The 12,604-nt window shown below is 42.3% G+C and overlaps 1 protein-coding gene across 2 annotated transcripts in view; it reads left to right on the top strand.

Annotated features, from left to right (window-relative positions):
• Nucleotides 1-315: 315 nt before the first annotated feature.
• Nucleotides 316-12,604, top strand: part of LOC118386695 (NADPH--cytochrome P450 reductase) — a 49,929-nt gene continuing 37,640 nt past the window's right edge. The window contains exons 1-2 of one of the 2 annotated variants that reach the window (XM_035774427.2): nt 316-462; nt 9,302-9,491. In XM_035774427.2, the coding sequence (XP_035630320.1) occupies nt 9,316-9,491 (176 nt within the window). In that variant the 5' untranslated portion in view covers nt 316-462; nt 9,302-9,315. Of the gene's footprint in view, nt 463-943; nt 1,118-9,301; nt 9,492-12,604 lie in introns of those variants that run through there. The other variant, XM_035774437.2, reaches the window with a different exon arrangement.

Here is a 12,604-nt window from a genome sequence, read left to right as displayed (position 1 = left end):
ATATGACTGAAGGTAATTTGTTTCAGGGATGTGCAGACAGTTTGTACTATTGGGTGGATTACATAACCTTGACTCCTGGCCCACTGCACTGTGATCTGTGTTGTACTATTCCAGTTATGTGCACGTCATTAGGTAATGTCTTTCTGGACTAGTCCATTTCTTAAAATGTGTATTCTTCAAAGTGAGATACTCAGAAAATATCGTGAATAAGCAAATAAGTATAGTTAATTTAATTGCTAGACAAAAAATAATGGTTGATTCTATGGTGTCTTTTTGTACACGTGATCTGACCTTTTCAACCGATAGCATGTCGTGACTTGTATATCAATTTTTTCACTCTTGAGTAGTAAGTACTAAACCCCTTGAGAAAACTGTTTTGGTTTCGTCCTACTGAGTGACGGCACGGTAAAGTTTCCCCATTGTGTTGTACACTGTGGTTTTGCTTGACGGTGAAGACGAGAAGTAAGTAGCTAGCTGAAAGTTAGTTATGTTTTATATAGTAAAGTGCCGTTTCCTTGACAGCATTCATGTTAAGTTTATTTCAAATTTAGATAGCCAAGTAGCTCGACAAGGCCAGTTCAGCTAACTAACCAACTGTCAAGCAAGTAACGTTACTACTGTATAACGTTAACGTTAGAACTAATAGTTTTCAGCAAGTATAGCTAACCTTAGCTATCTAGCTAATGGATAAATAGTTATATTTTGCTATTTAGTTTATAAGTTTACAAAACACTGTTTCTAGTGTTTTAGTTAACAGCTTTGCCACTTGTCACTTTGTAGAGTCAGCTAGTAGCAGCTAACGTTAGTAGTTTGGTATTTGATTGCTAATGTCGTGGTCAAGCAACATTTCAATTTATATAGGTCGTTATCAATTAAAGGTCACAATAAGGTGCAGAGCGTTACATTTGCCGCCTCCAGGGGCAACTGGGCAAGGAGACGGCTAAAACAATTGACAACTGCGTGCCGTTCAAAGGATTGTTAAATGTTAACGATTTGGTTGTAAGCATCAATTATTGAAGAACATAGTAAGAACTACAAATGTCCGATTATTCCATGCAAAACCATTTCGCATAGCTCTAGCGTCAGTTATACAGCAAGTAACTGGATGCTTTTCATGGTAAGTAAACGTCAATTGATAATGCAATTTCAGATACGAGAGTAGCCTGACGGTAGCTCTCTATTGGCCACCATTAACTGGATATTTGAGTGATATAAAATACAAGTGAACTTTACCTGACAAGGATGAGTGGTTTAGGTAAATGTCCTATTATTTGTGCACTCTGCATGCCAAGCAGCAGAAGGGACGGGACCATTTGCTGATGTACTATTAGCTGATCATGTTTAATTTTAAAGCTACCGGTAGAAACGTTATACAGTCGCCTAAACATAGTGTTAAGTAGACGTTTTATGTATATTTTTCTCCAACCTAGCAAAGTTACCGAACATTATCCCCTTTTCAACATGGTTTAAGTGTTTAATCACGATTGCGGATGACAGACATGATAGCTAGGCTACTTTGATGGACCACGTCAAATCGGCTAGCTAGCTAATAACCGATCACGTCAATATGCCTGGTTGGCTAACTTTCAGGGGTTAAGCTAGATGGCTATATCCAAATATTGTTTGATTTGCTTGCCATTTCTAGTGGTGATAACAGAAGTTTAACTGACCTCTTTACTAGGACAAGAACTTGCTTATGTCAAGCTCTTTCCAAAAGCCTTATGATGAAGCAAGATAAATGACACATGTTGTTTGCTTAGTTAGCTACATGGCAAATGGATAGGCTACTCTAATTTATCTGAAGTTACATGATACATTTGCGTTTACTCATCATGAACAGCAGGCAGTAAACGTTACTTGCTGTATAACTCTGATATGGCTACATTTGGAATAATCGGAAATGTGTAGTTCCGACTATGCTCTTCCTGAGGTCATGGTATTAAAAACAAATAGTTATAAACATGTATTTAATAATCCCCCTGAGAACAGCGTTTAAATTGGTTATCAATGGTTTTAGATGAGCTGGGAGGCTCCTTGGCCCCCAGTAGCCAAATCGAACGCTCTGCACCATATTGTGACGTATTGTTGATGACTACCTATAGCTAGCTAAACATTTTCAAGCTTTGTTTGATCTCTGGGCATTGCTTGACTAAATGTAGCCCTTGATCATGACTCATTGGGTGAAGGCGTCTTTTGTGTGGGAGTTTTGTTAAGGGCACGACGCTCTCTGAACATTAACACTACTTGTGGTATGGTTTTGGAAGCATTAAGGACCTTATCTTTCATTCCATCATGAAATAATAATAATGGGGGGGGAAAAAGGTACAATTGTTACACCTTTTTATATGGTTAGTGTTCCCACATGTCCATATCTCCATGTTACTCTGCGTGTTTACGGAAGACACACAGAATACAGTGCTAATTAGCTGTCTAGCATGCTCGGAACGAAAACTTGTGTGTAACAGAAGAAGGCCGCCAGAAACGTGTTGTCATTGAAAAATACTGAAGGCTGTAACTGTGATTAAAGCCGGTTAAAACAGTGTATATTTTGATTTGTGAAATCATTTTGATGTCATATGAAAGTGAAGGGCTTTATGTTTCTAGAACTGTATTGCCATTTCAATCAATGAATCAAATGTATTTATATAGCCCTCATTACATCAGCTGATGTCACAAAGTGCTGTACAGAAACCCAGCCTAAAACCCCAAACAGCAAGCGATGCAGGTGTAGAAGCACAGTGGCTAGGAACAACTCCCTAGAAAGGCCAGCACCTATGAAGAAACCTAGAGAGGAACCAGGCTATGAGGGGTGGCCAGTCCTCGTCTGGCTGTGCCGGGTGGAGATTATAACAGAGATTATAATTTGAGAATCGATTTGTGTTTAGGTTGAGTATTTGACTTTTTTGTCAGCCAGAGCCAGTTTACCTCTGAATATGGCATATAAGGTCCTTGGACCATAGGGAGTAATGGTAGGCTCCTTGTGTACAAAATGGGCTAGAGTCTGAATTTAGTTCATGTCTTAGAATTGTATATCTGTTTCTTATTATTAGTGTAATAGGACATTGTTTATATGTTAGGTATATTGTTTGATGGCTGTTTTTAATTAGTCTATTTTGTCAGAAGTTAATAAATTAGCGATATGATGTCATGAACTGCGAGAGATAAGGAAAGAGGCATGAGATGAACTCTTGTGACCTGTTGCACTCTGGCATTGGTGGATATTACATGTGAATTGCTAAACATGAATCAGCATAAGCTGTCAACAATAACCTAGCTCTTACAACTTAGCATTTAGTCTTCATGTTTCATAAATTAGAAATCTCTACAGGCCATTATCCAGAGCCATGTTTAAACTTAATACACTTTATAGAAACCAGAAACAGTTGAAGTCAGAGGTTTACATACGCTTAGGTTGGAGTCATTAAAACTTGTTTTTCAAACACTCCACAAATTTATTTTTTAAATACTATAGTTTTGGCAAGTCGGTTAGGATATCTACTTTGTCCATGAAACAAGTCATTTTTCTAACTTTTGTTTACAGACAGATTATTTCACTGATAATTCACTGTATCACAATTCCAGTGGGTCAGAAGTTTACATACACTAAGTTGACTGTGCCTTTAAATAGCTTGAGAAAGTCCAGAAAATTATGCTATGGCTTTAGAAGCGTCTGATAGGCTAATTAACATAATTTGAGTCAATTGGAGGTGTACCTGTGGATGTATTTCAAGGTCTACCTTCAAACTCAGTGCCTCTTTGCTTGACATCATGGGAAAATCAAAAGAAATCAGCCAAGACCTCAGAAAACAAATTGTAGACCTCCACAAGTCTGGTTCATCCTTGGGAGCAATTTCCAAATGCCTGAAGGTACCACACCACGTTCATCTGTACAAACAATAGTATGCAAGTATAAACACCATGGGACCACGCAGCCGTCATACCGCTCAGGAAGGAGACACGTTCTGTGTCCTAGAGATTAATATACTTTGGTGCGAAAAGTACAAATCAATCCCAGAACAGCAAAGGACCTTGTGAAGATGCTGACGGAAACGGGTACAAAAGTATCTATATCCACAGTAAAACAAGTCCAATATCGACATAAGCTGAAAGTCTTCTCTGCAAGGAAGAAGCCACTGCTCCAAAATCGGCATTAACAAATCCACACTACGGTTTGCATCTGCACATGGGGACAAAGATCGTACTTTTTGGAGAAATGTCCTCTGGTATGATGAAACAAAAATAGAACTGTTTGGCCATAATGACCATAGTTATGTTTGGAGGAAAAAGGGGGAGGCTTGCAAGCCGAAGAACACCATCCCAAACGTGAAGCATGGGGGTTGCAGCATCATGTTGTGGGGTGGTTTGCTGCAGGAGGGACTGGTGCACTTCACAAAATAGATGGCATCATGAGAACGGAAAGTCACATGTATATATTGAAGCAACATCTGAAGACATCAGTCAGGAAGTTAAAGTTTGGTCTCAAATGGGTCTTCCGAATGGACAATGACCCCAAGTATTCTTCCAAAGTTGTGGCAAAATGACTTAAGGACAACAAAGTCAGGGTATTGGAGTGGCCAACACAAAGCCCTGACCTCAATCCCATAGAATCCCATTCTTTCTATTGTTCTGACATTTCACATTCTTAAAATAAAGTGGTGATCCTAACTGACCTAAAACAGGGAATATTTACTCGAATTAAATGTCAGGAATTGTGAAAAACGGTAAATGTATAAATTGTAAATGTATATGGCTAAGGTGTATGTAAACTTACGACTTCAACTGTATGAATCAGCAGAATTGTTGTACAGTGGCAAGAGAAAATATGTGAACTCTTTGGAATTACCTGGATTATATTGGTCATCAAATTTGATCTGATCTTCATCTAGGTCAAAACAATAGACAAACATAGTGTGCTTAAACTAATAACGCAGAAATTATTGTATTCAATATAGACAAGAGAAATACATACCTTTTCCAACCTAAACTGAATGATTAAATTATGTGAAGCCCTAGGCTAATGACTAACCTGGAGTCCAAACAATGAGATGAGATTGGAGATGTTGGTTAGAGCTGCCTTGCCCTATAAAAAAACTATTGTTTTCTTGCTATTCACAAGATGCATTGCCTGACGTGAACCATGCCTCAAACAAAAGATCTCAGAACCTCAGATTAAGAATAGTGGACTTGCATAAAGCTGGAAAGGGTTCAACAAAAATATTTTTAAGAGCCTTGATGTTCATCAGTCCACGTTAAGACAATTTGTCTATAAATGGAGAAAGTTCAGCACTGTTGGTATTCTTCCTAGGAGTGGCCGTCCTGCAAAGATGACTGCAAGAGCACAGAGCAGAATGCCCAATGAGGTTAAGAATCCTAGTGTCAGCTAACGACTTACAGAAATCTCTGGAACGTGCTAACATCTCTGACGAGTCTATGATATGTAAAACACTAAACAAGAATAGTGTTCATGGGAGGACACTACAAAAGAAGCCACTACTGTCCAAAAAAATCCATTGCTGCATGTCGGAAGTTCGCAAAAGAGCACCTGGATGTTCCACAGTGCATCTGGCAAAATATTCTGTGGACAGTTGAGTTGTTTGGAAGGAACAAACAATGATGTGTGGAGAAAAAAAGGCGCAGCATGCCAACATCAACCTCATCCCAACTGTAAAGTATGGTGGAGGGAGCATCATGGTTTGGGACTGATTTTCTGCCTCAGGGCCTGGACAGCTTGTTTATCATCGACGGGAAATTAATTCCCAATTTTTATTTATTTAGACATTTTGCAGGAGAATGTAAGGCTCTGTCCGCCAATTGAGGCTCTACAGAAGTTGGGTGACGCAACAGGACAACGACCCAAAACACAGAAGTAAATCAACAACAGAATGGCTTCAATAGAAGGAAAATACACCTTCTGGAGTGGCCCAGTCAGTCCTGACCTCAACCCGTTTTGAGATGCTGTGGCATGACCTCGAGAGCAGTTCACACCAGACGTCTCAAGAATATTGCTGAACTTGGAACAGTTTTGTAAAGAGGAATGGTCCAAAATTCCTCCTGACAGAAAATGTTTGAGTTTGTTGCTTCCAAAGGATGATCAACCAGTTATTAAATCCAAGGTTCACATACTTTTTCCATCCTGCACTGTGAATGTTTACACGGTGTGGTCAGTAAAGACATGAAAACATGTAATTGTTTATTAGTTTAAGCAGACTGCGTTTGTCTATTGTGACCTAGATGAAGATCAGATCAAATTTTCCAAATGGTTCACGTAGTTTTCTTGCCACTGTATGTCTCCTAACAGCCAGAACGTGCCACTTGGCCAGTGCACTATGGCTGATAAAGCACACTTTCTAAATGCTTGTTCAGCAGTTTATTTTCCCTTTTGTCAATGCTCCGGTGGTTAGTCATTACAAATCATTATTGCCTTCCTCTTTATGAAATGGCACAAGTTGAGATGGTGGTTGCTGTGTGTCAGCTTGCACTGCTAATTTGTTTGACTTGGAATGAGCGAAGCACTTAAACATTATCTGGGTGAATGTAAATGTAATTTCTTCCTAGTACTGGGCCGCCTACAACGTGCACATTTTTTTTAAGGGCCTAATCATATAATTATTTAGAATCCCTATTTCAATAGGTAATTATATCAATAAAAGTGCAAGGTGCAGAACGTTTGATTTGCCTGCTGGGGGACGAGGCAACCCCCAGCGCCACAAACTATTGACAAGTCTGTCGTTTTCAATTCGGAAAGTATTCAGACCCCTTCACTTTTTCCACATTTTGTGACGTTACAACCTTAATCTAAAATAATAATACATTAAACATTTTTTTTATTTTTAAACTCAATCTAAGGCCTCCCGGGTAGCGCAGTGGTTAAGGGCGCTGTACTGCAACGCCAGCTGTACCACCAGAGACTCTGGGTTCGCGCCCAGGCTCTGTCGTAACTGGCCACGACCGGGAGGACCGTGGGGCGACGCACAATTGGCCTAGCGTCGTCCGGGTTAGGGAGGGTTTGGCCGGTAGGGAAGTCCTTGTCTCATCGCGCACCAGCGGCTCTTGTGGCGGGCCGGGCGCAGTGCGTGCTAACAAAGGTTGCCAGGTGCCTGGTGTTTCCTCCGACACATTGGTGCGGCTGGCTTCCGGGTTGGATCCGCGCTGTGTTAAGAAGCAGTGCGGCTTGGTTGGGTTGTGTATCAGAGGACGCATGACTTTCAACCTTCGTCTCTCCCGAGCCCGTACGGGAGTTGTAGCAATGAGACAAGATGGTAACTACTAAAAACAATTGGATACCATGAAATTGGGGAGAAAAAGGGGTAATAAAAAAAATATATAATCCTCAATCTATGCACAATACCCCATAATGACAGGTAATTTTTTTTTTTTTTTTAATACGTTTTAACAAATGTTTGCCAACTTGATTGGAGTCCACCTGTGGTAAATTGAATTGATTGGACATGATTTGGAAAGGCACACACCTGTCTATATAAGGTCCCACAAAACCAAGCCATGAGGTCGAAGGAATTGTCCGTAGCGCTCCCGAGACGACAGGATTGTGTCGGCACATATCTTGGGGACCTTCAATGCTGCTGACATTTTTGGTACCCTTCCCCAGAACACAGTAGCCTCCATGATTCTTAAATGGAAGAAGTTTAGAACCACTAAGACGCTGGCTGGCTGGCTACCTGGCCAAACTGAGCAATTGGGGGAGAAGGGCCTTGATCAGGGAGGTGAACAAGAACCCAATGGTGACAGAGCTCCAGAGTACCACTGTCCAGATTGGAGAACCTTCCAGAAAGACTACCTCTGCAGCACTCCACCAATCAGGCATTTATGGTAGAGTGGACAGACACAATTCACTCCTCAGTAAAAGGCACATGACAGCCCGCTTGGAGTTTGTCAAAAGGCACCTAAAGAGACTCAGACCATGAGAAACAAGATTATCTGGTCTGATGAAACCAAGATTGAATGTCAAGTGTCACGTCTGGAGGAAACCTGCCACCATCCCTACGGTGAAGTATTGCAGTGGCAGCATCATGCTCTGGGGGTGTTTTTATAGCGTCAGGGACTGGGATCAAGGGGAAGATGAATGGAGCAAAGTACAGTGAGCTCATTGATGAAAACCTACTCCAGAGTGCTCACTACCTCAGACTGGGGCGAAGGTTCACCTTCTACACAGCCAAGACAATGCAGGAGTGGCTTCGTGATAAGTCTCTGAATGTCTGATCGAACATCTCTGGAGAGACCTGAAAAATGCTGTGCAGCGATGCTCCCATCAAACCTGACAGCTTGAGATGATCTGCAGAGAAGAATGGGAGAAACTCTCCAAATACAGGTGTGCCAAGCTTGTAGTGTTGTACTCGAGGATGTAATCACTGTCTAAAATGCTTGAACAAAGTACTGAGTAAGGGTCTGAATACTTATGTAAATGTTATGTTTCAGTTTAATACGTTTGCAAAAAAAATGCTGCAACCCTGTTTTTGCTTTGTCATTATGGGGCATTCTGTGTAGATTGATGGGAAAAATACAATTTAATACATTTTAGAATAAGGCTGTAACTAACGTATCAAAATGTGGAATAAGTTATCTGAGTTTTTCTGATTGGATTAACCACTAATGAGCTGTGGAGTTTCCCAAAGTAATGTTTTCTTTAACTCAAACAGCAAGCAAAGTCTGTTTTTAGGTCTGTTGAGAATGACAATAGTGGCCTGCCATGGCCTGCCTGCAAATGTAATTTATAGGGTATTTATTTTCATCAGGATATTTTCTACCTGCAGGCTGCAATGTTTTTCTTAGTTGGATTTAATAGGCTATTTGTACATTGTTGGCAATATAAGTTAATTTCAGGTTTCTCATTTTCATTTGGATATCATTTTAATTAACCATATGATAAGGATTTTGCGATATGAAGACGTTTTATTCTAAGTTAAATTACACTGTTCCATGAAAACCATAACTGGCATGATCAGTAGAAATGGTAAGATAAATTGGCATTCCGCAAGTCTTCTTATTCCTTGTGTAGCCGGTAACTTCGGCAGAGTAATGGCAGAATTTGCGAAAGCCCGTAGGAGCGGGAGGAGAGTAGTTGGGTCAAATTAAATGTTTTCTTCTGGGTATCTTGATCTCTGCTCTTGAGTCATTTGTGTCTTATTTCATAAAACAGTGCGCTTAAAGTTGTAGTTGACCTAATTAAAACACGTAATACAAATTCTTTAGACCAATCGACTACTTTCGGTCAACAGATCTTTTTTTGTCGGGGACAGCCCTACTTGTGATTTTTAACCTCTGCCCTGTCTGGTTGCCCTGGCAGCCCTGTGTGTGACAATGGCGGACGTGGAAGCAGAGAGTAGCACCCAGCCGGAGGCCATGGAGGAGGAGAATCCTCTCTTCAGTAACCTGGACCTCTTCCTCTTCACCCTCATCGCCGGCCTCATCATCTACTGGTTCATGTCCCGCAAGAAGGAAGAGCCCATCCCTGATTTCAAGAAGCTCGACCAACCGTGAGTACTGCTCGTTGTGTGCTTAATGCACACCAGGCGCTTGCTATACATCTCTCAACAAATAAGTCACAAGAGCCTAACCACAGAGTACTAGAATTGACATGAACCATATGATGGTCCAAAGATCAGCCATGTTGGTCAGGGAGTTAGTCAACCATGGTTTGCCAGTGCTGTGATAAGCTATTGTGTAAAACAATGTGCAGTATTTATCTGCATTGTGTTAGCTAGCTAGCCAGAACAATTCTTCTAAAATTGTATATGCCAATATTCCGTTCAAGCAATGCAGTCAAACCCCAGCCATACACTGACTCAAATCAGTTGATGATAAGACTTGATAAGACGATGAGATCACATTTTATTGGTCGCATACACATATTTAGCAGATATTGCGGGTGTAGCGAAATGCTTGTGTAAACAAGCATACCTATCTCCAACAGTGCAGTAACAGACAAACTCATGTAAAATTGCGCCTAAGCATAAGGCAGACGTTTTACGTGCCACCAACCGTTTTTTTTTTTTAACATTTTCGTTTATCTGCATTGTTTAACTTTGAGTCTGTAATACCAACATGTTTCAAGCAGACCCCCATAGTCCCTGTGCCCAAGAACACTAAGGTAACCTGCCTAAATGACTACTGACTTGTAGCACTCACATCTGTAGCCATAAAATGCTTTGAAAGGCTGGTCGTAGTTCACATCAGCACCATTATCCCAGAAACCCTAGAATCCCTCGACCCACTCCAATTTGCATACCGCCCCAACAGATCCACAACAGATCCCAACAGATCCACAGATGATGCAGTCTCTATTGCACTCCACACTGCTATGTGGGAATGCTATTCATTGACTACAGCTCAGCGTCCAACACCATAGTGCCCTCAATGCACATCATTAAGCTATGGACCCTGGGACTAAACACCTCCCCCTGCAACTGGATCCTGGACTTCCTGACGGGCCGCCCCCAGGTGGTAAGGGTAGGTAACGAAACATCCACCACACTAATCCTCAACACAAAGACCCCTCAGGGGTGTGTGCACAGCCCCTTCCTGTTCTCCCTGTTCACTCATGACTACCACGGCCAGGCACAACTCCAACAACATACATTTGCAGATGACAACCGTGTGAGGCCTGATCACCGACAACAACAAGATGGCCTATAGGGAGGAGGTCAGAGATCTGGCCGTGTGGTGCCAGGACAACAACCTCTCCCTCAACGTGATCAAGAGAAAGGAGATGATTGTGGACTACAGGAAAAAGATGACCGAGCACGCCCCCATTCTCATCGATGGGGCTGCAGTGGAGCAGGTTGAGAGCTTCAAGTTCCTTGGTGTCCACATCACCAACAAACTATCATCGTCCAAGCACACAAAGACAGTTGTGGAGCGTGCACAACAAAACCTATTCCCCCTCAGGAGATTGAAAAGATTTGGCATGGGTCCTGAGATCCTCAAAAGGTTTTACAGCTGCACCATCGAGAGCATCTTGACCGGTCACCTGTATATTATTTAATTACTTTTATCTCTTAACCGTACTTGAAAAAAACTGCACTGTTGGTCAGGGGCTAGCAAGTAAGCATTTCACTGTAAGGTCATCCATCACCTGTTGTATTTGGTGCATGTGAAATTAAGAAATGTTAGAACAAGCAATGTTGGAATCTGGGGTGTGTCTGTCTGTCATTTAGATAATAGTGCAAATTAAGACACCCTGGAATGAGTAGGTGTGTCAACTTTTGACTGGTACTGTATGTAATGGGATGTATAGACGATACGGACTCGGTGGCTGAGTTCCTTGATGATCTTGACCTTCCTGTTATACCGGGTGCTGTAGATGTCCTGGATAACAGGCATTGTGACGTGTTGGGCAGACCTCACCACCCTTTTGGAGAGCCCTGTGGTGGCGTACGGTGCAGTTGCTGTATCAGGCGGCGATCCAACCCAACAGCATGCTCTCAATGATGCATCTGTAAAAGTTTGTGAGGGTCTTAGGGGCCGAGATGCGCTGTTGCGCCTTCACCACATTGTGTGGGTGGACCATTTCAGATTGTCAGTGACGTGTATGCCAAGGAACTTGAAGCTATTCACCTTTTCTACTGTGGCCCTGTTGGTGGATGGGTGCATGCTCCTGAAGTCCACGATCAGCTCCTTCGTTTTGTTGAGAGGTTAATTTCCTGGCACCACTCTGCCACGGCCTTCACCTCTTCCCTGTAGGCTGTCTCGTCGTTTTCAGGCCTACCACTGTTGTATGGTCTGCAAACTTGATGATTGAGTTGGAGATATGCGTGGCCACGCAGTCATGGGTGAACAGGGAGTACACAGCTGAGCACGCACCCTTGTGGGGGCCCCTGAGTTAAGGATCAGCCAAGTGGAGGTGTTGCCTACCTTCAACACTTGGGGCGGCCCATCCGGAGGTCCAGGTCCAACCAAGTTGCACAGGGCGTGATTGAGACGCAGGGCCCCGAGCTTAATGATGAGCTTGGAGGGTACTATGGTGTTGAAGGCTGAGCTATTGTCAATGAACAGTATTCTTACATAGGTATTCCTCTTGTCCAGATGAGATGGGGAAGTGTGGAGTACGATTGCATCATTCATGGATCTATTGGGGCGGTATGCAAATTGAAGTGTGTCTAGCGTGTTTGGTAAGGTGGTGGTAATATGATCCTTCACTAACCTCTCAAAGCACTTAATGATGACAGGAGTGATGACTAAGTTGGTATAAAATCTGTATAAATTGTTTTTATAATTATATGACAATTTAGGTTAGTTACCTTTAGTTCAGTTACCTTCGCTTTCTCGGGTACAGGAACAATGGTGTACATCTTGAAGCAAGTGGGGACAACAGGCTGGGATAGGGAGAGATTGAATATGCCTGTAAACACTCCAGCCAGCTGGTCTGCGCATGCTCTGAATATGCGGCTAGGGATGCCATCTGGGCTGGTAACCTTGCGATGGTTAAATGTGTTTCTCGCATCAGCCATGAAAACGAGAACTCGCATTCCACGGGAGTGGTGGTGGCCCGCGTTGGCGGCACTGTTTCCCGCGAAGCGAGAGGTGTTTCACCCTGTCCGTTTTCCCTTTATAATCTTTGATTTTCTGGAGTCCCTGCCACATACTTCTC

The sequence above is a fragment of the Oncorhynchus keta genome, chromosome 1 (assembly GCF_023373465.1).
Source record: "Oncorhynchus keta strain PuntledgeMale-10-30-2019 chromosome 1, Oket_V2, whole genome shotgun sequence".
Taxonomy (NCBI): Eukaryota; Metazoa; Chordata; class Actinopteri; order Salmoniformes; family Salmonidae; genus Oncorhynchus; species Oncorhynchus keta.
The sequence above is the reverse complement of the archived record's forward strand: the minus strand, read 5'-3'. Positions and strand labels throughout refer to the sequence as shown.